General features: G+C 34.9%; 1 protein-coding gene across 4 annotated transcripts in view; it reads left to right on the top strand.

Moving 5' to 3' along the window:
* The window catches only part of if (integrin subunit alpha inflated), a 284835-nt gene that overhangs the window by 70373 nt on the left and 187883 nt on the right, over positions 1-26579 (top strand). For all 4 annotated transcript variants that reach the window (XM_081739749.1, XM_081739747.1, XM_081739746.1 and 1 more), the window contains exons 2-3: positions 3159-3277; positions 24428-24525. In XM_081739749.1, the coding sequence (XP_081595875.1) occupies positions 3159-3277; positions 24428-24525 (217 nt within the window). The remainder of the gene's footprint in view (positions 1-3158; positions 3278-24427; positions 24526-26579) is intronic.

Genomic DNA, 26579 nt, shown 5'->3' with positions numbered 1-26579 from the left:
AGTAACAAATTGCCTATTTACTGTATTGGTGTTTGATTTCATCTAACAGTGACACACATACTCCTAACAATGAAGCACATACTATTGTAATATAATTACTAAAACTCTCCGTGTTTCATTCACTTATAATTTAACAACAATGACACTAGTTCGCTTTGATTTGTCATTGATTCACTGTAATTACTTTTAAACTACATCGTGTCTACCGTAATTTCACAAGATAGTGTGACAATCAGTTTGACAGTGATTTGTTATTATTTTATTCCTGTGTGTGTGTGTGTATGTGTGTATGTATCAAGCTAACCAGCAAAACTTTTCAACAAATCCAGTGAACGGTAATAGGAGTTATTTAAAAAAAAAAGAGAGAGAGAGAGATTTGATTTTTAATCTTTAAAATTGTATATTCAAGAACAATCAAGAGCTCCACTTTACGTGCTTTTTTTTTTAAAAAAAAAAGTTTAACGTCCCACTTTTATGGGCCAAGGTTAAGAGAGACAAAGATGATGAAATAGATGATAATGGTGGAATGAAACGGGAGGAAACGGGAAAATCAGAGAAAACCCCCATATGTTATTTGTCTACCACAAAGCACAGTTGACGAGAATTAGGATCGAACTAGGGACCACACGTGTCAGGGATGAATGCACTACCGCTGAGCCTTCGTGGATCCCATATGCTTTCTCAAAACTTTGGAACAAGAGAGTTTTTTTCTCTAACCTTTCCTGAGTGGGTGTCCCGTCTGGTGAACTTCTGTGAATGTGGTCCCAGGTTCGCACACAAATGCAAATACTAGTTCGAATCATACTTGAACTACACATCCTGTCTAACACACCTTTGGTGATGAATAGAGACCGGATGTTTAGGCACTAAAAACCTGGAAAATAGGCAGGCAAATAGGCACTTAAAATTTAAAAAATAGGCAGTAAAATAGGCACTAAAATGTAACTCGAAATAATGAAGATAAATACTCAATACCATTAAAAAATAGATTCAAGTCATAGATAATGTTCAAAGAATATAGAAACATACTTGTTTGTTAAATATTTTCTTTTACTGTATATACAAAAACGAGGCAGGTTATGCATTGCACATACTGGGTAAATCTGAAAGATGTGCACATACTTCGGGAGGTGATTCGTGACATGAAAAGAAGACAAAAAGTGCTGTTGCATGTTGTCGAATTCTGCGTCGTGTTCGACTGACAGGGGTGCCAAATTGGAATCGAAATCGAATCCTGACAATTGAAACGAGACATAAAGGTGCGCACATACTTCAAATGATGATTCGTGAAATTCAAGAGGACTTATCTTCTTTTCATATCACGAATCATCTCCCGAAGTATGTGAACATCTTTGTTCATCCTGTATATATATTGTAACGTACCACGAGCTTGTGTTTACAAAGACATAATATAAGTAAATATGTGTGCATTATGTTACGTAAATTATGTATTTTCCCAATGAAGGCTTATTTTGAAGAAAATGCACAGAATAGGCAATATTAGACAATAAAGCAATTATTTAGGCAGTAAAGGTCGAAATAGGCAAAATAGGCAAAATAAAATTGGCTTAAATCGAAACTATAATCCCCCATATAAACTTTAAAACGTTATTTTTGATCATATCTTTAATATTAAAGAATAGGCATTTTGCCTAACATCCGGTCTCTAGTGATGAATGACTTTCGGATTTCAACTACAATCACTTACATACTCACATACATATTTTGAGTATTACAGTTTCTCGAACAAAAGTGTGTTCTAATTGGTCCATTCTTTCCGAATTTTATGATATACAAATAATTATTTGATGTAATACATATAGGCCTATTTCTACTACCGACTGTTCACATACGGAACAAGCTTAAATAGCCGGGTTTAACTAAAATGTTTTGAAAGGTATATTTTAACTCCCTATCTCTCTAAGATGCGTTTTTGAATAACAATGAAATAATACGTAAATACTCAGCACGACTTTAAGACTAAATTATGCTTTTTAAAAAATCATTTCAAACGGTGGAGCCTTGTTCATTTACGAAAAAATTAAAAAATTCCCTCTCTGTTCCTTTAGGATATGCATTTCAATGAAAGGATACTAATAAAAAAAAAAAAAAAAAAAAACTATGTTCAAAAATTCAATCAACTCTTTCTTCCCTTTCGTCAATTCATGAATAGAAAGTGGGAAATGCAAATCTTATAGAAATTGCACCCTTCTCCTATTTAGAAGCTAAATTTTCTAAAAGAAAGTTCTATTTGGTTACTTCATTGATTTGGGGTTTAGCATCCCTTTCAGCACCGACGCTAATAAGACGCGGACCAACTGCTTAACGTGGAAATGAAATAAAATAAAAATATTTCGCTTTAACGTCCCACAATTATGCCCTTTAGACTAAGGAAGACGATGATTAAAGCAAATGAATGATGATGGAGAAGAATTGGTGGAATTGGAAAGTGGGAGGAAACGGGAGTACCCAGAGAAAACTCACGGAGACAGTGTTGTCCAAAACAAACCCACTTGGCCTGGAATCGAACTAGTAACCCCAAGCACCAGAGATAAGATTCTACCACTGAGCCATAGCGCCCCTCCAGCTTATCGTAGGATTCGAACTATCTGAGCTCCAAGTAGTTCCGATCCCGGGTATCCCACGCCAAAGGTACATACGCTTATCGAATAGCCACGAAGGAGCACTCTATGCTGAAAAATTAGTTTCAAACCTCAGTTCTCTCGTGACACTGTGATCAGACAGATACCGTAATTTTGAATTTGTGGACGGAAAAAATATGGAAATTGTTCCTTCTTCCTTTAAGAAGCGGAATTTTGGATAACGCTGGAACACGTGACCAGCTACTTTTCATTAGAAATTTGTATATCGAGTCCAACTTCCTAACTTCTGAGATATTCTATTTTGCCATAAATTTTACCCCCCCCCTCTCTCTCTCTCTCTCTCTTTCCTCCTTAAATATGCATTTTAATAAGACATTCTAAGGAAAACTCCATTTGAAATAGATCCTAACCATATTCAAAAATTCATTCGAAATAGTCCAGTTGTCTTCCCGTGATGTGATCACAAGCAAAATTACTTTCAATTTTTATTAGTATAATTAAATGTGTATACGTATACAGATACTAAAATAAAAAAAAATTGTCTGTTTTCTATAGGGTGCTCGTTGGTGCTCCGGAAGCGGAAACAAATAAGCCTGGAATCCGAAGAGAAGGCGCTGTGTACAGGTGTAGAGCAGACTCTAGAAATTGCTACCCCGTTGAATTCGATGCACATGGTAAGTCCTTTTTTTTAAAACAAAAAAGAAACAATAAAAAGACAAAACCAATAAAAGTAATATATGCTAAAGGTTGAATAGTCTTGAACGTCGTCAAATAGGAGGAAAATGTCGTGAGCAATAAATAGAGATGGTCGAGTGCTTCGAATGCGCGTAACCAGATCAATTTTCACTTGAACAGGCTAACAATTTTAGATTATTTTGGATTTTAAAAAAAGTTTCATTCTAGTGTCCATCATAATCCAAACTGAGACACATCTAATGTAGAAGTAGTTTAATGATGTTTATTTCTGGTAGTTTAATATCTCTAACCGCACTTGAGATAAGCAATGCCGGGTCTGGTCAGAGGAAAGATGGACCGTTCGTTCTCACCAGATAATATCGCGGCGACCATTAGGCATCGTGAGGATAATTGAAGAGCCACCTGAAAAAATACATAGCAAACATATCACCCCTAAGGTATGAGCCCCACAAGCCGGCTGGTATAGACCATATTTCTCAAAGGATACTGTGTTAAAGGTATAGTTTAAATTTTTAGTTTAAGAGTCCATGTCAGTAATAGAGGCTATGCGAGACGGTAAAGAACTATGGGCCTTAAGCCACGCAGTCAGTTTGTTTGGATGCAAAGCAATTATAATGGAAATATTAGTAGGATGAGAAAATAAGGGAAACCAAAACTAACGATGTTTTACACCACAAACTCACAGGAAACGTGAATTAATTTTAATCTGACTTGTATGACTCCCACCTCCACCTGTAATAGTATTTTTATTTCGTACAGAAACAATGCAATACATATTTGGTAACAACATTAGCGTAGTAATTCAATTCACCATAAAAGGCTTTAGTTGAAGTAAGACATGAAGCGACGTAGGATTTTTTTCAACTATTATATAGCTGCAAGGCAAGCACAGTACCATTAAAATCTAGACAGAGGTCCTTGAAATACTAAAAGAGTGACAAGAAACATTCAATGTGGTTAGCATAGGAAAAATAAAACTTACTTGCAACAACCATTAATTAGCTTGTCTGCAAGTATGCTAATATTGTGAAAGCTTATAACATATTCCCTAATAGATATATAACGTGGCAAAGTAATAGAAAAGAAACACTCGAATTGGGTTTATATCGGTAACATAAAATAACTCATAAATCTACAGGAGGAAAGAAATCTCTTACAAAATTTCCCATTAAAAGTATGAGTTTAAATATTTATCTGCAAATGATGTGTGATTTATTCATTGTTAAATTACAGCAATGAATATAGTTGACCTTAAAATTATATATGGTTATTAATTGTTATTATTATTGACCCCTATTTGTTATATAAATCGTTAAAATATTAAACTCCCAAAACTAGGCTGTCCATAAGTATGGAAATCTTATAGAACTTAAGAAGTCTTTAGTACAGTCTTATAGGATTGTCCATCCATCTTCTATCGACAAGTATCTGTGGTTTCGAAAAAAATTCAAACAAATTACAGCGACCATGGAAAAATATTTGCTTTTATATATATACATTTTTCCCTTGCGTTAATGGGCCCAACTACTTGGCGCCCACGTGAACTCTTGCAATTGTAGCGTTCCTGCGACATAAATTGCATATGAAACATTTCATGACATGCATTAGGTTTATATGAGCCAACCCAACACTTGCTTGATAGAATTGGGAAAAAACTTGGGAAACAATAATCAGGTGGACAGTCAAGGGATATGAACCAAAAACCTCTTGATAATGAAGTAAGGTTGCTCTTCTACTTATTGACCAGTCTACATTGCTTCACTACTCAATACTACTATATTTATTTTAAAGTGTGTCAAAAAGTTTATTGTTTCAAACGAAAGTCAATAAAACGTTGTCCAACAAACAAAACGTATTTTAAGACTTACAAAATTGGATATATTTTATAAAGATGAATAATATTCACTGTGTAAAGATTGAAAAAGAAAACCCCGTTCTTCAATTACAATCTATGTCCACATAACTTACATGCCTTGGCCTTTTGCTGTGCTGTGTCAAACTGACATGAAATTGCAGTTTAAATAAATTGTGCGTGACACACGGACGACGAAATAAAACATTGCAGATAGGGTTGCATTCCAGTGCTTGTAAAGTTAACCAGCAATTAAAGAAACGTATCTAACACATGACTTTTAAAATAAATGTTCCATTAAGTTAATAGATAAAACTCTCACGGACACAAAAAAAAATCATTCTGAAAATAAAAATGAAATCATATTGTTAAAAAAAAGAAAAGAAAGAGAGAAACGAAATAAATATACAACTAAAATGGGGAGTTCAAAATTCCACATGACATGAACACTTTGTATAACAGAATATCTCATAGAATAGGAGATGAGGAGAGGGGAAAAGGGGAATATAAAATGGATTATATGACAAGCCAGAAACGTCTGTTAGAGTCATCACCATTTCTCCGTCGCCAACCGTCTAGTCAACGAATCTCTTACCTATCACAACCATCTTTACACACATTCGTCATCCCAGCCCTTTAATCCTAGCACATAGTCTCGAGCTCACGAATGTGGTCATGATATTTCTAGTTACTAAGTTTTTAATAAACTTTTCAATGGCGACCCATGAGGGAAGTCACATCGATACAAATTTCAGTGTTGCCATTACAAGTTAGGGGAGCAAAGCTTTGAAATTTCAACCGATATAACTCTCCTCAAGAGGCGCCACTGAAACTTTTAATAATACACTTGCTAGACCTGGGTTCTCTACACAGCGCATCATTCACATATGAGCATAAATCTCCATGTCATTCCCCACAATATCTGTACATGTCCCTTTACAGACACAAGTGAAGGACGTCTTGATAAAAATCGGCAAGGGATACCATAAAAGGAAGATTTTTTTTCAATTATTTTTTAAATTTCACATCGTTTGCAAGATTTGAGCCTACTTTCGGTTGGAGTTCCTAATTTATATGTGATCAATGTTTTCTTCCTTCTTGCTTGCAGTATGTAATAAGCAAATACATTATACACACAATTAGTTATAATGTCAGTGATATATGGTGTTCATTGAACAAAACATTCCAAACATAGATTCATCTTAGACTGGAGAAATGGTTATCCTTAGTTTTTTCATTATCATTTGCCCATGAAATAAACGCCGGGTAGATATACTAACCCCGTTTACAAATGTGTGGTGTTGGAATGTATAACTCGTAGGATATTATGCTGTACTTTTTAAAATTTCAATACTTCCAGTGTACCCCTAATGTAAAAATGTAATAAGGAAATAACGGCCATTTTCCAAAAATATGCAATTAGAACTGAACAATCTATTAATACACAAAATTTGCAATCGATCAGTGAGAATGCGATAGGATTGTTAACATCTACAAATTAACATATTTATAATGAACCTATGGTAATTAAGGAGACGCTATGGCCTAATTTCTGTGATGGGTCTGTATATCGACCCCCAAGGTATGGTAGTGGGTTTGTGGTGGTCTTCCTATTATTTTTCTTTTCATTCTACCAATTCCTCCATAGCTCGTCTATAGGTCTTTTTTCACTTGCAGTCACCTATGTTTTTTGTAACCTATAAGGGGGTTCAGCGAGAAGTTTCTTTCCTTAAATAAAGTGCATTAGTTCAAAGGGCATTTTATTCTAAATGAAACCAAATACAGCTGCGTGGTGATATGGTACGTCATAGAAGACTATTGCCGACCAACAGTTTCTTATATATATATATATATATATATATATATATATATATATATATATATATATATATATATATATATATATATGTTATGTATGATCAACGAACTCATTTACTTCGTATAGGGTTCTTGAATTAGCACTTACTTATTAGTTTCATAGTCCCAAAGCTAGTTTTATTAGACATAAGAGACGTAGCTACGGGTAATATTTTCTTCAATTGTAATGCATTCTAAAGATTTGCTTTCTGTAATTATTTAATTCAATGAAATAATATTTTATCTGATTTTAATACATATGAAACCTAATCAAATGAATATGTGATATTTTGATGGGCACACACATATTACACTTTCGTGCACACCGATATGAAAAGTTCTCTATTTACCTTTGTGCAAACCCATATGAAAAATCCTGACTACGCTTATGTTGGACAACTAATGTTGCGTATTATAGTGAATACTTCGCTCGATATGTCGATTTCATTAGGGATGCGCACGAGACAAGATTTGTGGCTGTCTCGTCTCGAAAATTTGCTGTAAAAGTGATGTCTCGACTGGAAAAATGTATATTTCTCTATTGGAAGAGCCGTGTCTCGACTCGAATTTTGTCAAGAAAATCCTGTCTCGACTCGTCTCGTGCGCATCCCTAGATTTCATGTAACATTTATGCTGGGTGAATTTTAACGCTGAAAGTTGAAATACTTTTTATTGTATCAACTTTGTATCTTGCACCTCTTGGTTCCAGACACGATAGCAATGCACACAGCTGAATAAAAGAACAGAAATCAAACCAGGGAGCGTGCTATTACTTTCCTTATATATATGATGTCGGGAAGGCTGTGAGGGTTACCTCCAACGTCACTAACCAAGCATAGTCCTCATGTACTTGGTCTCCCTCTTACAAAGTTAAATGATTTGTGACGGCTCGCGTAAACGAACCATAACATGAGAAATACTTTTTTTTTTCTTGCTTTATCTCAATTTTAAGAGGTCTTCTAACGAAGAATATTGGCAATAAATTAAGTGCAAAAGATATCATATGCTAGTAAAAGAATGATAGCATAAGACAGACCACCCACAGCCAAAAAATAATTACACACAGAATTCTATTATCCATTTGGGATTTCATTACTATTTTCTCCTCGTCTTTATGTGCTTCTTAGAAGGTCTTCAAAGGTACAAAATAATGTTCTTACCTTGTTGCTATTAAAATCTCAGTGTATTTGCTTTATATAAGCAAAGGAATACTCAGAAGCTCAAAAGACACGTTCTCATTTATTTATATCTTGTTATCTACACGGAGGAAAAAAAAACGTTTGTGGTGTACTTAAAAACGCTTGTTACATGCCTAAAAAGTGTAGTTTTTGGACTTCACGTATATTCTCCAAACGTATAGCTGAAAACGTATGTACTGATTTCTGTATAAGCGTTCTATATATATGTACTTTCTTTAAAAAACAAATATCTATATGTAGACGGTCAGGATCTTTCATAGAGGTGGACGTATATAACATATAGCTGAGGAATGTAATATACGTATACGTATGTAATATACGAAAGACTGTTAGATGCAGGGCTGGCGCTAGAAGTTTTGCCGCCCTGGGCAGTACTTTGACATGCCGTCAATTTATTATTTTCTTTCTCAAATTTTGCCGCCCCTGTAATCTTTTCTTTTTCAAATTTTGCCGCCTGTCAGACTTGCCGCCCTAGGCGATGGCACGGTTCGACCCCCCTCGCGCCGGCCCTGGTTAGATGTTAGATATCCTGCAGCAGCATGATGTAACTCTACGAGGGGAAAAAGGCGGTATGTATGTAGCATATGGATAACATATGTCCCGTACAGATTTCCGTAGCAATCATATGGATTCCGTACATTTGTACAATATACCGAAGTGCTGTATGCATAACGGTTTTTTTTTCAATGCATAACCAACTGTAATTCCTGATCTTCGTATCAGAAGAATACATTTATGGAAAATATTTGAAAGATATACCTATTTCAACACCTTCCCCTCTTCATTTCGGTGCGTATTTAAATCAAAATGAATTTCCAATTTTACGTAGCACGATTGTGCTGTTTAGCATTGTTGTCCATGAGACGAGATACACATTTTCAGGGACGACACAATACTTTTTACGACTCTCGTGAGCAACACTGATTCACTCAAGTCGTAGCTCTCAAACACTGCTTTAGTGTTACAGAATACTTTAAATTTATAAATATAAATTGATGAAGTGGTTGTAAGAATATAACGATTGAAATAATGATGTTGATTAATCTGAAAAATTATACGAGCTAATCTCGTAAACTGACAGAAATGATGGTAAAAACATAATGAACAGCATTTATCACCCTTTAAAGATACCAAATCATTACACAATATACTCCAGTATAATAAAAATAGTTTTAATGTTGTTATATCACACACTTCGTATACCTCTTGTAACGCGGAAGGATTCTGATGACTTCTAGATGAAATTAAGAGGAAATCATTGTATAAATTATATATATACAGTGGCGGATCCAAGGAGGGCTATAGCCCCCCTTGACGCTCAGGTATACACTGGATAAAATGGACTTGAATCCTGCTTTACACTTGATAAAACGGCAAAATATGGTTTAGCCCTTCCCTTGATCATATCCTGTATCCGCCCCTGTATATATATATATATATATATATATATATATATATATATATATATATATATATATATATATATATATATATATATATATATATATATATATATATATATATATATATATATATGAGATCAGAAAAGCTTTCTAAAAATTGAAACCAGACTATGTTTCTTCAAAATTTATAAGATGAAACGAGAAAACCTTATTTTTTGTTACATACGGGTGACTAATAAAAGTGAATAAGTTGGAGTAATTGGTAGAATCATCATGTAGGAGGAAACGGGAAAATCCCAAGAAAAGCCGCGGACACGGTGTTATCCACAACAAACTTGCATGCCTTGGGATCGACCCGGCGACTCTAACAAGGCGTGAATGCTCTACTACTGAGCCACTGTGGTCTCCATACTTCAATAAAAATGCAGTGATAAAAATCCAACCCTGGTTCTATCTCAGCTCGTACCTAGTGGCCTTTGTGGTGGACAAACACCGTGTGCGTGGGTTTTCTCGGGGTTCTCCCGTTTCCCCCAACTTTCTTCATTCCACCATTTCATTCATTTATAATCACTATCGTCTTCTTTAGCCGAACCGGCATAACCTTGGGACATAAAACTTCAAGATTTCTTTTCATTTCATTTTCATTTCACTTCTAAAATTCAAGTAAATCCAAGTGCTAACCTGCTAACTATGTTCAAAATTTTATTTTAAACGGTTCAACTGTTTCCTCAGCTTTCGTTGTTTAAGCAACTAAGTACTGAGAAGTAAACGCATTAGAATTATATCCATTCATTTAATGTTAGGAAAACGTCTTCAAATTGACTTGAGTGGGCGCTATTTAACGACAATTGGTTTGACGTCATTGAAGTTATCAAAAGAATGTTTCTCCTTTCATTCTTGTTTTATAAATAGTTGTTCAACTTAGCCACGGAAAATAATTCTAACCGAATGTCATTTCTTTTTCATACAGTACATTCGTTCTATTTTGCAGCAAGTTTTTACATTATTTCAAGACATACAAAAATGTGTAAAACCTAACAGTTCCAAAGTTTATAACCTACGTTAACTTTATTTACCTATTTAAACTTACATAGCGGAAATTTATGTGTAGAATCTATACTTATATAGAAAATATAAATACAATCTACTGCCAGACAGTGATGCCAACCTACCTAAAGTATTATAAAATCCCACTCGAGAGATGGAAATTCCCATTTTGCTCCTGAATTTCCCACACTATATTAATAAAAAAATTTTCCGAACTTAGGTAACATGAAAGAGCGAAATTAATGAATGTCAGGCATTTTCTTCAATTTATGAGTGAATTATTCAATAGTTGCGATCGTCTACTTTTATCAAATAGCTTATGAACAAGTATTTTCCTTAAATGAAAGAGACAATTTAGAATGCTGATAAAAAATAAGTACATTTTGTTGTGAGTTTAGTATTTCCACCACGCTTTTGTGTCATAATCTTCTACTGAATGTAATAAAACTAGATAAACTTCATTTGTCTATTCCTCGTCCATAGACAATTTCGTTGGCATCAATGAAATAGACATAAAAATCCCATAAATCCCATCATTTTTTTTACAAAAATTCCCATTATCCCATTTCGAGAAATCATTGCCAAAAAATTCTCACAATATAGGATTTTCTCCACGTGTAGGCATCACGGCCGCAAAAATTGTATGCAAAAAGAAATTAAGTGGATCGGCCTTTATCAGTGATACCAACCTGAAAAGTTATAAACTCTCATGTCGAGAGTCAAAAAGTCCCATTTTGGTTTTGAATTTCCCACAATACCCTAATTACAATATACTACTACTACTACTACTACTACTACTACTACTACTACTACTACTACTACTACTACTACTACTACTACTACTACTACTACTACTAATAATAATAATAATAATAATAATAATAATAATAATAATAATAATAATAATAATAATAATGGTAAAAGATGATAACGAAACTGTTCAATCTTCCACTCATAGAATATAGTTTGAGAATAAGTATTTTCTTAATCGAAAACAAGTATACTTATTGTCAGAGTGGCATTGTCTTCATCACGTCTTTGTGCTATCACCTTACACTGACCCTAATGATGCTAGAAAAACTTCGTTCTCCACACATTTTACGTGGAACATTTTGAAAGTTGATTATCTCTATTTGATAAATTACTGTCTTTCATTAATTCCTTCATTATTTTATTTTCTTCTATCTTTAAATACCGAAGTACAATTTTCGTTCCTTGGCAGCGGTTAGCTTTTCAGTAACTTTGTTATCACACACTCCATATATATAGACAATATATCGGGTGTCCCATAAGTCCGTTTACATAGGCCATCTCGGTAACTATTGAAGATATGAAAAAAAATGACAAGAGAGCAATGTTATTAGAAATTATGTGTTCTCAATCTAAAATGTTGGAATTTTCCGAATTGGACCAACCGTTTGGGCTCTGCACTAGTATAGCGCCCAATGGTAAAGAAAAATTCAACGTTGCCGTATCTTTGTTGGACAACAATGAAGGAAAGAGTGTGTAGTTTGAAGTATCCTGGACCAAGGAGAATAGAAGGGACGACCACAATGAAGGATAGGCCTATGAAGAATGATCACACGTGACGTCAATCGACGTGACGTCAAGGCAGTGGCGTCACCATCAAAAGGGGGGCAGGTACCAAAAATAAATTGAATAGAATTTATTCATGGCAAACTGGTATTAATGGCTACGTTATGTCAACGAGACAAGACAAGAGCAATTGAATAAAATTAGAAAGGGCTTAATTCAATTCACTTTTTTTTTTAACCTGCCACCTTGTGATGGTGACGCCACTGCCTTGGATTGACTTAACGTGTTATCCTTCTTCATATCCTTCATTGCGGTCGTTCCTTCTATTCTCCTTGTCCAGGATACTTCAAATTACACACTCTTTCCTTCATTGTCGTCCAACAAAAATATGGCAACGTTGAATTTTTCTTTACCATTTGGCGCTATACCAAGTAGAGCCCAAACAGTTGGTCCAATTCGGAAAATTCCAACATTTTAGATTGAGAAAACATAATTTCTAATAGCATTGCTCTCTTGTCATTTTTTCGTATCTTCAATAGTTACCGGGTTGGTCTATGTAAACGGACTTATGGGACACCCTATATATATGTATATAATTAAAATTTGACAACACTGATTTCATTCCTGTTGATTACACATTATGCCTAGTTTTTGCTCCTAGAGAAGTTAGTTGGCGCCAATTTTATGTACGTATGTATGAAAAATTCCATATATATATATATATATATATATATATATATATATATATATATATATATATATATATGTTGGCAATTTCGACGAAAATTTTCATTATCTCCTTCCGAAAAATTAACGTAAAAAAATCCCATGAAATGAGATTTTTCCCATGGGTTAACATCACTGGTTTGTATTTATTTCAAATATTCCACGGAAACAATGTTGACAACAAACAGCGGCGCAAATCTGTCTTCAACATTGCGGGGGACAAGTAAGACCGTTTCTTTTTTTCTTCTTTTTATCTTTTTCTTTTCTTTTCTTTCTTTCTTTCTTTTTTCTTTTCTTTTCTTTCTTTTTTTTTTTTGTTAAGCGATGCTCAAAATAATTGTGAAGTTAAAAAACAATCCTGTGGAGGATCAGGGAGCAGAGTTGTCTTCAACATTGGGAGGCGAGCAGATTTGAGTCTTATTCTGAGGGGATTTCAATTTCATCTCACTTTCCTTTGTGGCAATCGGTCACAAGTCATCATATTTTTTTCCCAAAAAAACACATTTCAAATCGGATTATTGGAGAGACAGTCTCCCCAGTTCCAAGATTGAAAGGGATATGTCCTCCTCATCCCCCGGAATTTGCGCCAGTGCCAACAAAAATACTCAAAATTTCGCCGAATTCTTGTACAAAACTGTCATAAGTCCACCAGAAATTTTCAAAATATCTTCAGAATCCAGCTATTGTTCATAATATGGCATACTATTTTATTTAATTTTAATCTAGATACTTAAAAATTAATTTTAAAAAATAACATTTCTTTTTAAAAATATTTTGTGTTGAAATCTCTTCAATATTATGAACACAGTAAATTTGTTTCAGAAATAAAGTAATTTAACTAATAATAATAATAATAATAATAATAATAATAATAATAATAATAATAATAATAATAATAATAATAATAATAATAATAATAATAATAATAATAATAATGATAATAATAATAATAATAATAACTTACTCTGCAGCAGTATCCATACTTACGGCACACTGGAGTAATGGGCAGCTGAATTTTAGGAAGGAGAGAACAGTATTTAAGATTACTTTTTACATCAAAGGAAAACACTGGCAAAGTTCTTGAAAATGTCATAAATGATCGCCGGTTGACCATGAGGTAGATTAATGAGACAGCGAGCTCGTCAACTGCAAGCGTTGATAGAGTTTATCACCTAGCATCTGGGAATAGAAAAAGTTTCAGTATGATGGGCACTCAAACTTTTAACCTTTGAGCTAAATATGACCATGTATAACATTTTCAAGGAATAATCTAAAGATTTTTGCAGCAAATTCAGATTCCATTCTGGCTCGATCCATAACAGTAGATGAGACATGGGATCACTATTACTAACCCGAGTCAGAACAAAGTGTCAAGCGATGGAAACACCCTTTATTCCCACCTCAATAGAAGGCTAAGTCAGTGCCCTCAGCAAGAAAAGTGATGGCTACTTTTTATGGGAGTAGGGGAATTCGGAGAGGATCGTAATAATAGCTTATCTTCCAAAGGGGCAAACAGTAACTGAGAATTATAATGAATATCTCTTAGTAAAGCTGAATGATCATATTCGGTAGAATCATCTGTAAAAGGCATCACTTTTCGTCAGGACAATGACCCCAACAACAAGTCGGTTGTCGCCTTAGCGGCAATTTACGATTGTGGTTTCAAATTGGTCCGTCGCTCATCTTATTTCCCCGATCTAGTACCTTCTGACTTTCATCTGTTCTCAAACTTCAAGAAAGAAGTTCGAAAATTTTAAATTTTTTACCGGCGATTACGTCATGCGTGTTGCAGATGACATTCTGGACGGATACAATAAAACTATTTTTTTTTTTTTTAAATCTTAACCAGCGGCATAAATACAGTGTTTTGGGCAGTGTTTTGAATATTCAGAGAACTATGTTGAATATTAATATTATACTCAAACTCTTAGCTGCTCTTTTTATAGATACAGGATGTTCACAAAGCCCCGTTATCCCATATCGCGTGTCCACATATTCATAGATGGCCGCATGAAATTAATGTGGGATCATGGCAGAGGACAACTTTCGAGGTGGTGTGACTATTCCAGAGTGTCCGTGTGTACACCATCGTTTTAATAACAGAGTGTGATTCTTCTCCATGTACAATGTGAATTCTCCTCTACATTGCTGGCGTAATTGCAGTAAATGCATGTCGAACAACACCTATCTTTAAATTCATCAAATGTCTCTTAACGTGTGGCAGCAACCTTTTGTTTTATGAACCCCGATCATGCATTATTACAAAATGACAGATCAGGACTTCGGGGTGGCCACTCCAAAGGCGTAGGCAAATCGACAGAACCATATCCAATCCATTTATCAGGAACTAACCTCATTGATGTATGCTCTAACGGCAATAGAATAATGGGCTTGTGCTCCATCCTGCTGGAACCATATATCTATGTAATGCATAGGGAGTAATGGATTTAGATGTATTTCAGCACCTGCAACAATGAGAAACAACAATTCATTAACATCTATGCAATACATAATGAGTAACGGGACTTCGTGATCACTCTGTAGGTAAAGAACTTTTGTAACAAGTCTCGTAAGGTACGGTATAGAGAAAAAGAGGGAGAGGACAATATTAAAACAGAAAATTGCTGAGCCAAATTGAAGGGGTGAACTGATAATATTGCGGTGAGTGATAATTCTCAGTTTGTGACACATGATCTGCCAAAAATAGTTGTATCTATTAGGGATGGCCACATTTTTTCGAAAAAATACTTTTTCGAAAAATGGCTTTTTCAAAAACGAAAAACGAAATTTTTTTCGAAAAACGAAAAACGAAAAATTTTTGAAAAACGAAAAACAAAAAACTTTTGGAAAAACGAAAAACGAAATTTTTTTCGAAAAAACGAAAAACGAAAAAACGAAAACTGAAATTTCCGAAAATCGAAAAACGGATTTTTCGAAAAAGGCCATCCTTAGTATCTATACCTTCGACAATACGATGACATACTATAACAGAATTCACAGATGTTGCAGACTACACACTCTTTAGAAAATAATCCAATTGAAAGGAAAAACCTAATACTTTCTATCTACACGAACCTTGCTGGCAGATTCCCAAGACGTAGACCAACTTTTGAAGAGAGACATTTATTTAACTAGAAGACGAAGACTGTTGCGGAAACATGGACGGGAGCGACTTCAGTTAACTTTTGCGTAATTCTGGGAGATTGGCCAACCGATTTGGATCATCATCAGCCATGGACTTCAGGCTTTTAGTGTTTGTGTAAGCAACTTCCTGCTTTTCTGGAAAAAAATAAAAATTACTCGTACGATAAACGACAGGAAGAGATAAATAATATCAGATAATTTCTTTTGGACAAGTTGAGGGTGGAAAATATGCGTCAGCATGGCAAATACATATATTTTCTCTCTATTTGCTAGAAACAGAAAAGTGGTGATTATACAAGGAAAGTAGTTTAAAATGTCTTAAGGAAAGCTATGAGACGATAAAACTTACAAGAAAAATGTTCTAGTTACTTTTCTACACTATAAGATCTTTCTCAGTAGAATTACAAAATTACACTCAAACGTATTGTGCCGTTACACAATCATTTCTAAACTGAGAAATACAAAATAAAATAGCACATTTAAAACATAATAATAATAATAATAATAATAATAATAATAATAATAATAATAATAATAATAATAATAATAATAATAATAATAATAATAATAATAATACAGGGTTTGTTCGGGAAGTAGTAGGACTGATTTTTCCCTCCGAACGTGGTGAAGGAGGGGGATGTTACTGCGCTGGTTGGGGCAGTCCCCTCCAATTCTAAGCCTTCACGGAGTGTAGATCGAGTTTAAGGTGAATCCTTTCCAAGGTGTCTTGTAATCTCCACAATGAATCGTTTCGTAGAGCAGCGTTATGCAGTTTTGCATCACAGAGCTTCCCTAGCCACCCTACAACCCAGATTGTCGCTCCTGTAGACTGTTTCCTCTTCCCCCGACTGAAGAGGGTCATGAAAGGACGGCGCCACGGCTCGGTTCAGGCCATTCAAGAGGCCGTAACGAGGAAACTGAAGATCATTCCAGTTTTTGCGTTCAGGGAGCCTTCAGTGATTGGCAGAATCGCTGGAAACGCTGGTTGATGCAGAAGAGGCATAGTTTGAAAACCATTAAGTCAATATTTTATTACTACTATTTTCCGGACAAATCCTGTAGATATTATATAAATATACCTGCAGAATTCCAGAATTTATATAAAAATGCACAAAAAAAGATGATGTTTTATAACATAATAGTGTCTTTAATTAAAAATAAATTTCTGGAATTACATTAGATCTAATTCTACATTTCCCCAGGTATACCCATTGTATTATACTTATTTTGAACTCTTTAGCTGCTTTTAAACGAAAGATAGCGGGAAATAACCCTCTATTTCAATTATGTTTTCTTATCATCTTTATTAATCCACATATTATCTGTCCCAGCTTACTTTTAATCGGAGATAAACAAAAAAATATTTGTATCCTTCCGCTGTTCAAAAATATGATTGGCTGGTAACGCATCACTCCTACTCGTGCACATGGAAAAGTAGGAAATTATACACGTCATTTTACTGTATAATTCTGTGTCGTACGGAGTACTTAACAGCATTCACGGAACCAGGATTTACGTTAACCGTCTTTCTTACTTAAAAAGCAGAACATACCTACACAATTGATGAATCAGGGGAAGAATATGATAACTCCCATTTTTTGAATTTTCGTTTTAGCAGTGATTTATTTAAGTAGAATTCGGGCCTAAATGGTGACGAAATGTTAAAGGGAACATTGTGATAACTTCGGAGATATTTAAGAAAGAAAGCGCAATTTCGTATTGACTTTTCTGTAAAATTCGTCAAATGGTGATTATCAAGTTATTCTTCTGAGCCTTTCAATTGAGCTGGCGCCACAATCACTGCGCATTCTTACATGTATATTTCTGTTATTTCATTAAGCAATCCAATTGCAGTTTTATAGATAATATATATTGTTTTAGTCACGTATAATAATGTCGTAATTTCGTATGGATGTTTGGAGTAAAAGTAATAATTAAAAGTAGTGATCTAGTTTGCGAAGAAGTACAGGGGTTGGTAGGCCATCAACGAATCAGCGTGCTTTAGTCACGTGGGTTTATGTTTATCGTGATTTAGAGGTAAGGCAGAACAGACAATAGATAATGGAGTTTTATATATATATAAGAATGAGGTAGCCCCTCCCGGTGTTATATATTAATAACAGCTAGCGCGTGCAAGGACCCGGTTCGTTTCCCGGTGGCAAAGCATTGAGATTTGAATGCATTACAAAGTTCGGATTCCTGCACGTCTCAGATTCCTCCACTGTATGTCCACGTCTCAGATAGCCTCTGTGCTGAAAATCAATGTAAAACTTGAACAAAGAACAAAATGAAGCAGATGTACCAAGGAAGACAAAATGTAGTATTCCTACGTGATTCCTCAAAGCTGTCTGTCGCGACAACGAATAATAAATAAGTCACTTTATGTGGTTTTTAAACTCAACTGAACATATGCATGTCTTTGCATATAAGTGTGAGGAGTGTACAGGAGAATGTGGGTTTGTGCTAGCTTTTGTAGGAAGAAAAGAAGTCAATGTGAACCGGTCTCTCTTGGGTGGACAACGCCTTTGCGAGTGGGCGATTGTCAGCGTTGTCAGACTTTTTAGATTTTTTTTTTAAATATCCACAAAAAGTACACATCCACCAAGAACATTGCTCAATAAAAAAAATATATTTCTTTTAACTGTATGCTTCGCGTTTAGATTAACTTACATGATCGTTAGACAATTAAACAACGTCAATTAAGTGCTCTTTTGAGGCTATTGGAGTTAATACCTTCCACTGACAATAAACTCTACTATTTTCAATGATAGAAAAAGGGGGGAAAAGTGACATTGGAAGGGAGAATAACTTCAATGAGAGTAGGTGGGGATTAATAGGGTTAAATGTCGCAAAGAGAGACGCAACAGAAGGTGGACTTCTTTCTCAGGCAACTATAATCTTTCAAGTAGTGTGAGTATATATATATATATATATATATATATATATATATATATGGGGGTAATCAGAAAAACCTCATGAGTGCACGGCAAAAAGTAATGGAATTAAAACAATTCGATTTTAACAAAGGCTATTGGCGCCAGGATGACTACTACTTTAGCGTTTTATTTTATCATTAAGGATACAGTGTTGCATTAAATACAGGCATGATGTATCTCGTTTGAAATAACATGGCGGACACGTTACAGAACTAGGTAGATGAAAGGAGGATCGCGAAAATGGGAACAGCATCATGATGATTTTTCTATATATACCATACATGGTGAACGCAAGCTATTCAGGTAGCAATATTAATAATTGTACTGTTAGTCAGTGATACCTTTCATTTGCTAAGAAAGACTTAGCCAATATATATCACAGTCGCTAGAAAATACCGTGTATCAAATAGATACACCCATAATTGAAAACGTTTACATAGTATAAGTGCTGCCATCTGTTGATCCTATGTCCAGTATGTTCGTCTCGGCTACTTATAAGTAATTTATGCCACGCTTTATTGTCCCTCATGAGACTCATGTCCGTTGTAAAAACTATTTGTTTGGGATATCAATATAAACCAACATCAATGGCTTCTCATTACGTTAGATATTTGATTTGACGACTACCATTTCAATATTTTACTCCAAAGTGAAATGGAACTGAAGTAGCACTTGGTAAATTTAACACAACTTGGGTAACATAGAGCCATTGTGTTCAATAGACACTTTAATTTCTTTTTAAACTGTGTAGTTGCCGATGAGACGAGAAGTATGGTTGTCTGACTTCGTAAATTCTGTGCCAGTCTCTTCTTGTCTTCATACTCGAGAAGCTTCTCTCCTCTCGTCTCCGTTTTCGTCACGTCTTTTCGTGTAAATTTTTATAGTCCTACTTGACTTTTCGAAGTAATCTTAACAGAATATTCTACTTTGGTAATAAGAAATTTAAATGCTATATTAAGATAACTGTTGCATAATTAGCATTGCTTAAGAAAAGAGAGATACATTTCACCCAGATTCCTTATTCTATGACTTGTGTGCCTTCAAACGTTGATAGATAATGTTATATTGTATTTACAATTTTACCAATTTATTGTTGTTATACAGGATGTCCCACATAAAACCGGTACACCTCAGGCACGAGAGTCAAGTAACGCTTTAACAGCAACAATGAACTAACAAAGAATGGATAAAAATAGTAAGATGCAGGGTAGCCATCTCTCCGATAAAATGCAGTGTAGCCAACTCTCCGATAAAATGCAGTGTAGCCAACTTTCTGATAAAATGCAATGTAGCCAACTTTCCGATAAAATGCAATATGGCAACTTCCTGATAAAATGCAGTGTAGCCAACTTTCCGATGAAATGCAGTGTAGCCAATTTTTGAGACAATGTTATTACCCCACAATCAATTTAACTAGAGATGATTAACCGGTATCGTTAAATATGTAAAACTAGAACTGTTTGAATTCTAACAGTTGAGTGTAATAAAAATGGTGGTTAGAAGAAAGAAATCGAAGTTGAAATTGTTAAAATAAGATGACCATATCCATTAAGATTAAAGGATGAAATTTGTTATGTAGACTTTTCATTTCAAATAATTAAAAGACGTGCTTCAGCAATATTTGATATTTCCCCTACAAGGGAAGAAAAAGACCGCAAGGAAAAAAGAATTACGGTTGTAATTGTGAAAATAAGATGGCCATATCTCGAAATCCCTTAAGGATAGAGTCATGAAAATTTGTATTTAGGTTTTCAATATAAAATAATTAAAGACGTGTTCCGGCAGTTTTTGACGTTTCCCTTAGAAAGGAAGGAACAAGGTGGGAAGAAAAAAAAGTGAGAGTTGCAATAAGTTAAAAGAACATAGCCATATCTGGAAATCCTTAATAGTAGAGACATGATAATTAAAGACGTGTTTAAGCATTTATTGATGTTTCTTCTGCAAGAGAAGAAAAGAGGGTGGGGCTTGCAGTTGTTATAATAAGGTGGTCATATATCGAAATGAGAGGTGCGAGGCCATAGCGTGAGCAAATGCGGTAGCCTGGGGATGTAAATATACACATCATTTAGGAATTCATTATCATCCTAATTTAGAATGTCTCGTAAATGGAAGTTAGCTACATTGTGTTAGATTAGCTAACCATTGTTATCTCCCTTTAGCTATGCTCCTTGGTATAGTTCTTGTCTACTACAGTTACTGGTGAAGGGAAAATTGAAATTTGTTGAAACAAATTTAAAATCGGAGCTTTAAGTATAAGTAGATCCCAACAAAATTTACGTTAATACCGGGAAGCCACTTGAACTAAGAGGCAGCAGGATCCCGACTGACTACTTCTTTTAAAAGATCTTCTCAACGGAACATGATTTATTTCAACCTTTATCGTTTAAATGGTCAACACAGCAGTGGGGACCTATTTTTTGCTCTATTATCTCAGCGAACAGACGAAATAAAGTGTTGAACTGAAGATAAAGAAAAATACACATTAACAAAAAAACATTAAAATTAACAAGAAACACAGCAATATATAGACATAGTGATATTTTATTATAAACCAGAACATGTCTTTTGTCAGCTTTTTCCTTGGTTATCTAACCTTTTCGTCATGTTGATTTTTTCCATAATATTTCTAACCTTTAGTCCAGTTGTAATCTTGGTCTTCCTTGTCTGTCTTGTTCCAGATTGCAGATGTTAAGTTATAAAACAAAAGAGATTTAGATAAACGGTTAAAACTACAAAAAAAGAAGAGCTGCAATAAAACAAACGACATCCCGTTGCATTCTGGGAAGCAACAGAAATAAAAAAGTATGGCGCGTATAAATAAAAAGAAAAGAAGCTTTTATAGCGAAGTGATTCACTGATTTTATGATTTGTTAATTCTTTATATACGTATCATCTGTTGGTCTTTAAATATTCAGTGCCTTATCTCCATGTTTTATGTTTTCAACAATCTGATTCAGAATCGTACAGGAGGGGACGTTTCAGTTGTAAAACCAAAGAATATGAACATTGATTTATAATTCACATACGTGATATTTACTACTTTGGAAGTTATTATTAGAGTATATGAGGGCTTCGCTATAATTTTGGAGGGTACGAATACATAAATAAAAGTTGTAAATTTTATTTTTACGAACACGTATAGGATTAAAACAATAGGGGCCCAAAAAGAACAGAAATAAAATTCTAATAAACATGTAGGGATAGACTTATGTATATCTTCAGAGCAAGGAGCTTAGGAAACACTAGTCTAAATCAATAACATCGAAAAATAGACTGCACACCTATAAAAAAAACCGGAAACTTAAGCTACTTTTGCAGGTGATGGTATATTTTCTACATGCTAAAGGTGTTACATACATACGTACTTAAGTTCATATAATCCAGATATACAGGTAACATTCTTACCATTGTAGAAAACACACGTATGGTATGTCTAGAATATAATTGACTTCGTCATTGGTCTAGTGGTTGGTGCAGTGCCGGATTTACATATAAGCTAAACAAGCAATAGCTCAGGGCCCCACTCTCTTGGAGGCCCCAAAATTTAAAGAAAAAACTGGATGTACATTTCCAAAATATAAGAAAAATAATAAATAAAACGTAGAGTATCACTAATTTCTTCACTTTTGTATATAGGGTGTCTACATTCATCTGCACACATAAAGGACCCCATTACCTTCAATAGCTTAGCGTGTCACCAAACCTAAATCCAGCTCTGCGTTGGCGACATGGTCTAGTCGAGCGGTCGGAGGTGTTATGATGATCATAAGGTGTTACTCATGGGAAATTCGAATCTCTCTTAAAAGCATGGATATTTTTAACTCTCCTCGAAGCAGCTTCTGTGTATACGTATTTGTTGTATTGTAGGTATTAAGTAGACAAGTGACTTAGTAGAGGATCATGGAGACAAATGTCGAAGTTCGGTCAAATTTAAACGAAGTAGTAATGCCACCTGTACACCACGTCAAGGAATTTGGCTGGTACAGAGTTTTTTCTCAATTAATATTTGAAATTGGAAGTGGTAGTGAATTTGTACTACTTCTGGTTTAAGTAGAGAGACTAGAGTGGGAATCAAATATATTTTTGAGATGCTTAATTGATTGCTCAAAACAGCTTATCGCTATGTATTACTGTTTTTACTGTATAGCGACCAACGTTGTAACGTGAAATGATTAATTTCTGCTAATTCCGTTTAAATAGAGAGTTAAGAGGATATCTATTTTCATTTTTTTTAAACAAAAAGGTATCTCGCTATCTGTTACCATTTTCTTTGTATGCAATTGAAATCGGAAGTTGTAGTGAATTTCAAGCACTTCTGGTTTAGTATAGAGTTTGGGGCGCTTGACCGATTGCAGGAAACCGCGTCCCGTTATCTATTACTATTTTTTTTCTATAGTAATTAACATTAAAACCGGAAATGGTTGATTTCTACCACTTCCGATAGATAGATAACCTACATCAACGAACTGAATTCCCAAATTTTAACCATCTACATCGTAGCCAAAATTGGTGGTGTTCCATCCAGTAGTACTTGAGATTTTTTTTTTCTAGACGGGCACTCCTTAAAAGGTAGCTAGTGACAACTTTTATGCAAGTTGTTCTTTATTCGATTCTCGGTGGGAGAGCATTGAACGCAGTAGATTCACTCGCAACCTTAAACTGTAAGTTCACGTCTCATATTGCATCGGCGCTGAAAGGGGACGCTAAACTTTAAAAAGGCTAGCAACATTGCTCCAGGTGTTGCTTCTTCGAACGGTTGCAGTCGTTCTTTCAGAAAGAATGTTCCGGGGGGCACTGCTGGTAGGCCTATTTATTATTATATTATAGACGTATTATTTTGGTCTCCTTCGGAGGCACTCTCAGAGCTCCGGAAGGGGGGGGCAGTGCCCACCAAAAAACATGTCTGGAAGAAACACTGAATGGTTGTGCAAGCCGATGCTTATCCTCTATCGAGGCACAATCAATTCAGCAGTTTACACCACTTACACATATTTTATTTGTAGTGATTGCCTTCATATTGCACATACAAAGCTTGTTCATTCTATGATAAGTTTTAGCACTCCCTCGGACAGTAAAAAACAAATTACATCTGTCTGTTCGATTAGGATGGTGTCTGAATGTGAGGCCATCATTTCGGTATTGTAGGTTGCAATAAAAACTTCGAGAATTGTATGTTAGAACGTGGCCTCAAAATTTGTAAAAATGTAAACTACTCTATTTATATTTCAACTTTGGATTATTAGGCAACAATTTCAACAAGCTCTACTGTACAAAGTAACTATTATTTAAACGTGTCAGTACCTACGTTACTAAATGTAGTCTACACATAAACAAATATAAAATGTAATCTCATATAAGTAAATAATCTAACCATGTGTGTTTATAAAGTTTAACTTTGTAAAATTTAACTTTCTCTTTCTTTTTTTAGGAAATAATATAGGTTCAAATCTTCGTCAACTGGATAACAAGTCGGAACAATGGTTTGGAGCAACAGTTAGGAGTTCAGGACCCGACGGTGTTATTCTTGTAAGTATATGTAAAGAAAGTACATTAGAAAACAAAACTAATAATTGAAAAATAATTTGTATTAATTTAACTTGTATTCATATCTACCCAATGTACGTACATCGCTATACGCATACGTTGAAGTCTTCGCGTAATCTTGTAGAGCAAAATCACTCCAAGCTTTCAGTGTGCAAAGTTATGCATTTATTATAGGGTTTGAAATATAGGCGGATATATATATATAGGGTGGACAATTTATCTGGAATATCCGTGATAACGGAGAAACCAGAGGAGGGAGAAAAGCGAAGTGTGTGTGTGTGTGTGTGTGTGTAGAGAGAGAGAGAAAGAGAAAGTAGATGGTGGACAGATGTCTTTTAGGAAACAAACCATATAAGGTAGACAAAACCATTTTATTGAGCTGAGCGAAGCGAAGCTCTTATACTTGGGTTAGCCGTTTGGTTGTCCGCGAACTCCTCCTAGACCGTTTGGCCGATCTCAACCAAACTTAGCACGCTGATAGAGTATGTCGTGCTGAGTGACAACATAGGTCGAAATAAAAAATCCGATGTGCCATCGAGGAATAATAACCGAAAAACGCTTCCTCCTAGACCGTTTGGCCGATCTCAACCAAACTTAGCACGCTGATAGAGTATGTCGTGCTGAGTGACAACATAGGTCGAAATCAAAAATCCGATGTGCCATCGAGGAATAATGACCGAAAAACGCTTCCTCCTAGACCGTTTGGCCGATCTCAACCAAACTTAGCACGCTGATAGAGTATATCGTGCTGAGTGACAACATAGGTCGAAATCAAAAATCCGATGTACCATCGAGGAATAATCACCGAAAAACGCTTGCATAGACTTAACATGGGGGAAAAGTTTTCACGCGATTTTTTTGTCAATAATTAAAAAATGGCATTTATTATTGCATAATGGCCAGGAATGATTACGTAGTTTAAGCTTGCTCAGCTCATTTCATTGCAATCGGGTACATCCATTGCATTCCTAGTTTACTGGAGACTACAAGTGACAAGTAGAGACCTACACAGTAGGGTGTATCGAAAAAAACTTTTTTTCGAAATCCGGTTACGGCTAGTGCGGATTTTTGGCCAAATGGCATCAATAAAACGTATAAAAAATTTCAACTCGATCAGACAACTCCTTCTGCTGCCGAGTAGAGCCCAAATATTAGAAAAATCAACAAAAGATTTACTTTTCAACTGATTTTCCAAAAAATATTTTTTAAATATTTCCTATATATTTCGGTCTTTTAAATTATTGAAATAGCATTGGAAAGGAGAAATAAATACATAAAACAAATTTATTAGGGTTATTTCTGTACACCATAAGCATAAAAACCTAGTTAATTATTTGTAAAAATCCACTGATTTTCTGGCGTATCGTACAATTAAATTTTAATATAAAATTATTGAAGTCTCTTGAATAACGAAGAAAACACTTTAGTGCTAAATTCTAAGAGCAGTAATAGTATAAATAATTTGCTCCCAATGCCGTATGCATATGCTTATCACACTAGATCACCTGCCGCCCACCTCTCCCCGAACGCCTCTTCTCTTGTACTTGCCCAGCTGAAAGGATCGGTTTTATCAGTCGCCAGTAGTCAACCAGCTGTGTCGAACGTGATTGTCACTGCTTGAATTATTTATTAGTGCTGTAGGAAATTTTAACTAAATAATTTGTTTACGTGTGAAGTGCAGTATGTAGAAGTGAGAACAAGAAAAAATGAGAATTTCGGGATCCCGGAAAGAGCCTTCAACAAAGGATTTATCTTCTATCGTCGCCAGGAAGATTGTAGAAAATTAAGATTACGCCTCAATCAGCGGCGAAGCAATTTTCAGTGTCAGAAGGATTGTTGCAATGATATTGAAGTACCATAATATTGTCCGTGACTTGCAAAACTCAGCAAAGTCCGGTTTCCAAACTTCTGCGAAACGAATTGCTGATTTTCAATGGTCTGCCAAAAATATTTCATTTGATATAGCCTTTTGTAAGTTTTCCGATCCTCTTGCCTGCAACTGCAAAAAAGGAAGGAAAGTACCAGTGCTAGAGGCG

This window comes from Thermobia domestica, chromosome 15, assembly GCF_964235325.1.
Source record: "Thermobia domestica chromosome 15, izTheDome1.hap1.1, whole genome shotgun sequence".
Classification (NCBI taxonomy): domain Eukaryota; kingdom Metazoa; phylum Arthropoda; class Insecta; order Zygentoma; family Lepismatidae; genus Thermobia; species Thermobia domestica.
Note: the sequence above shows the minus strand (reverse complement) of the source record. Positions and strands in the feature narration are given on the sequence as shown.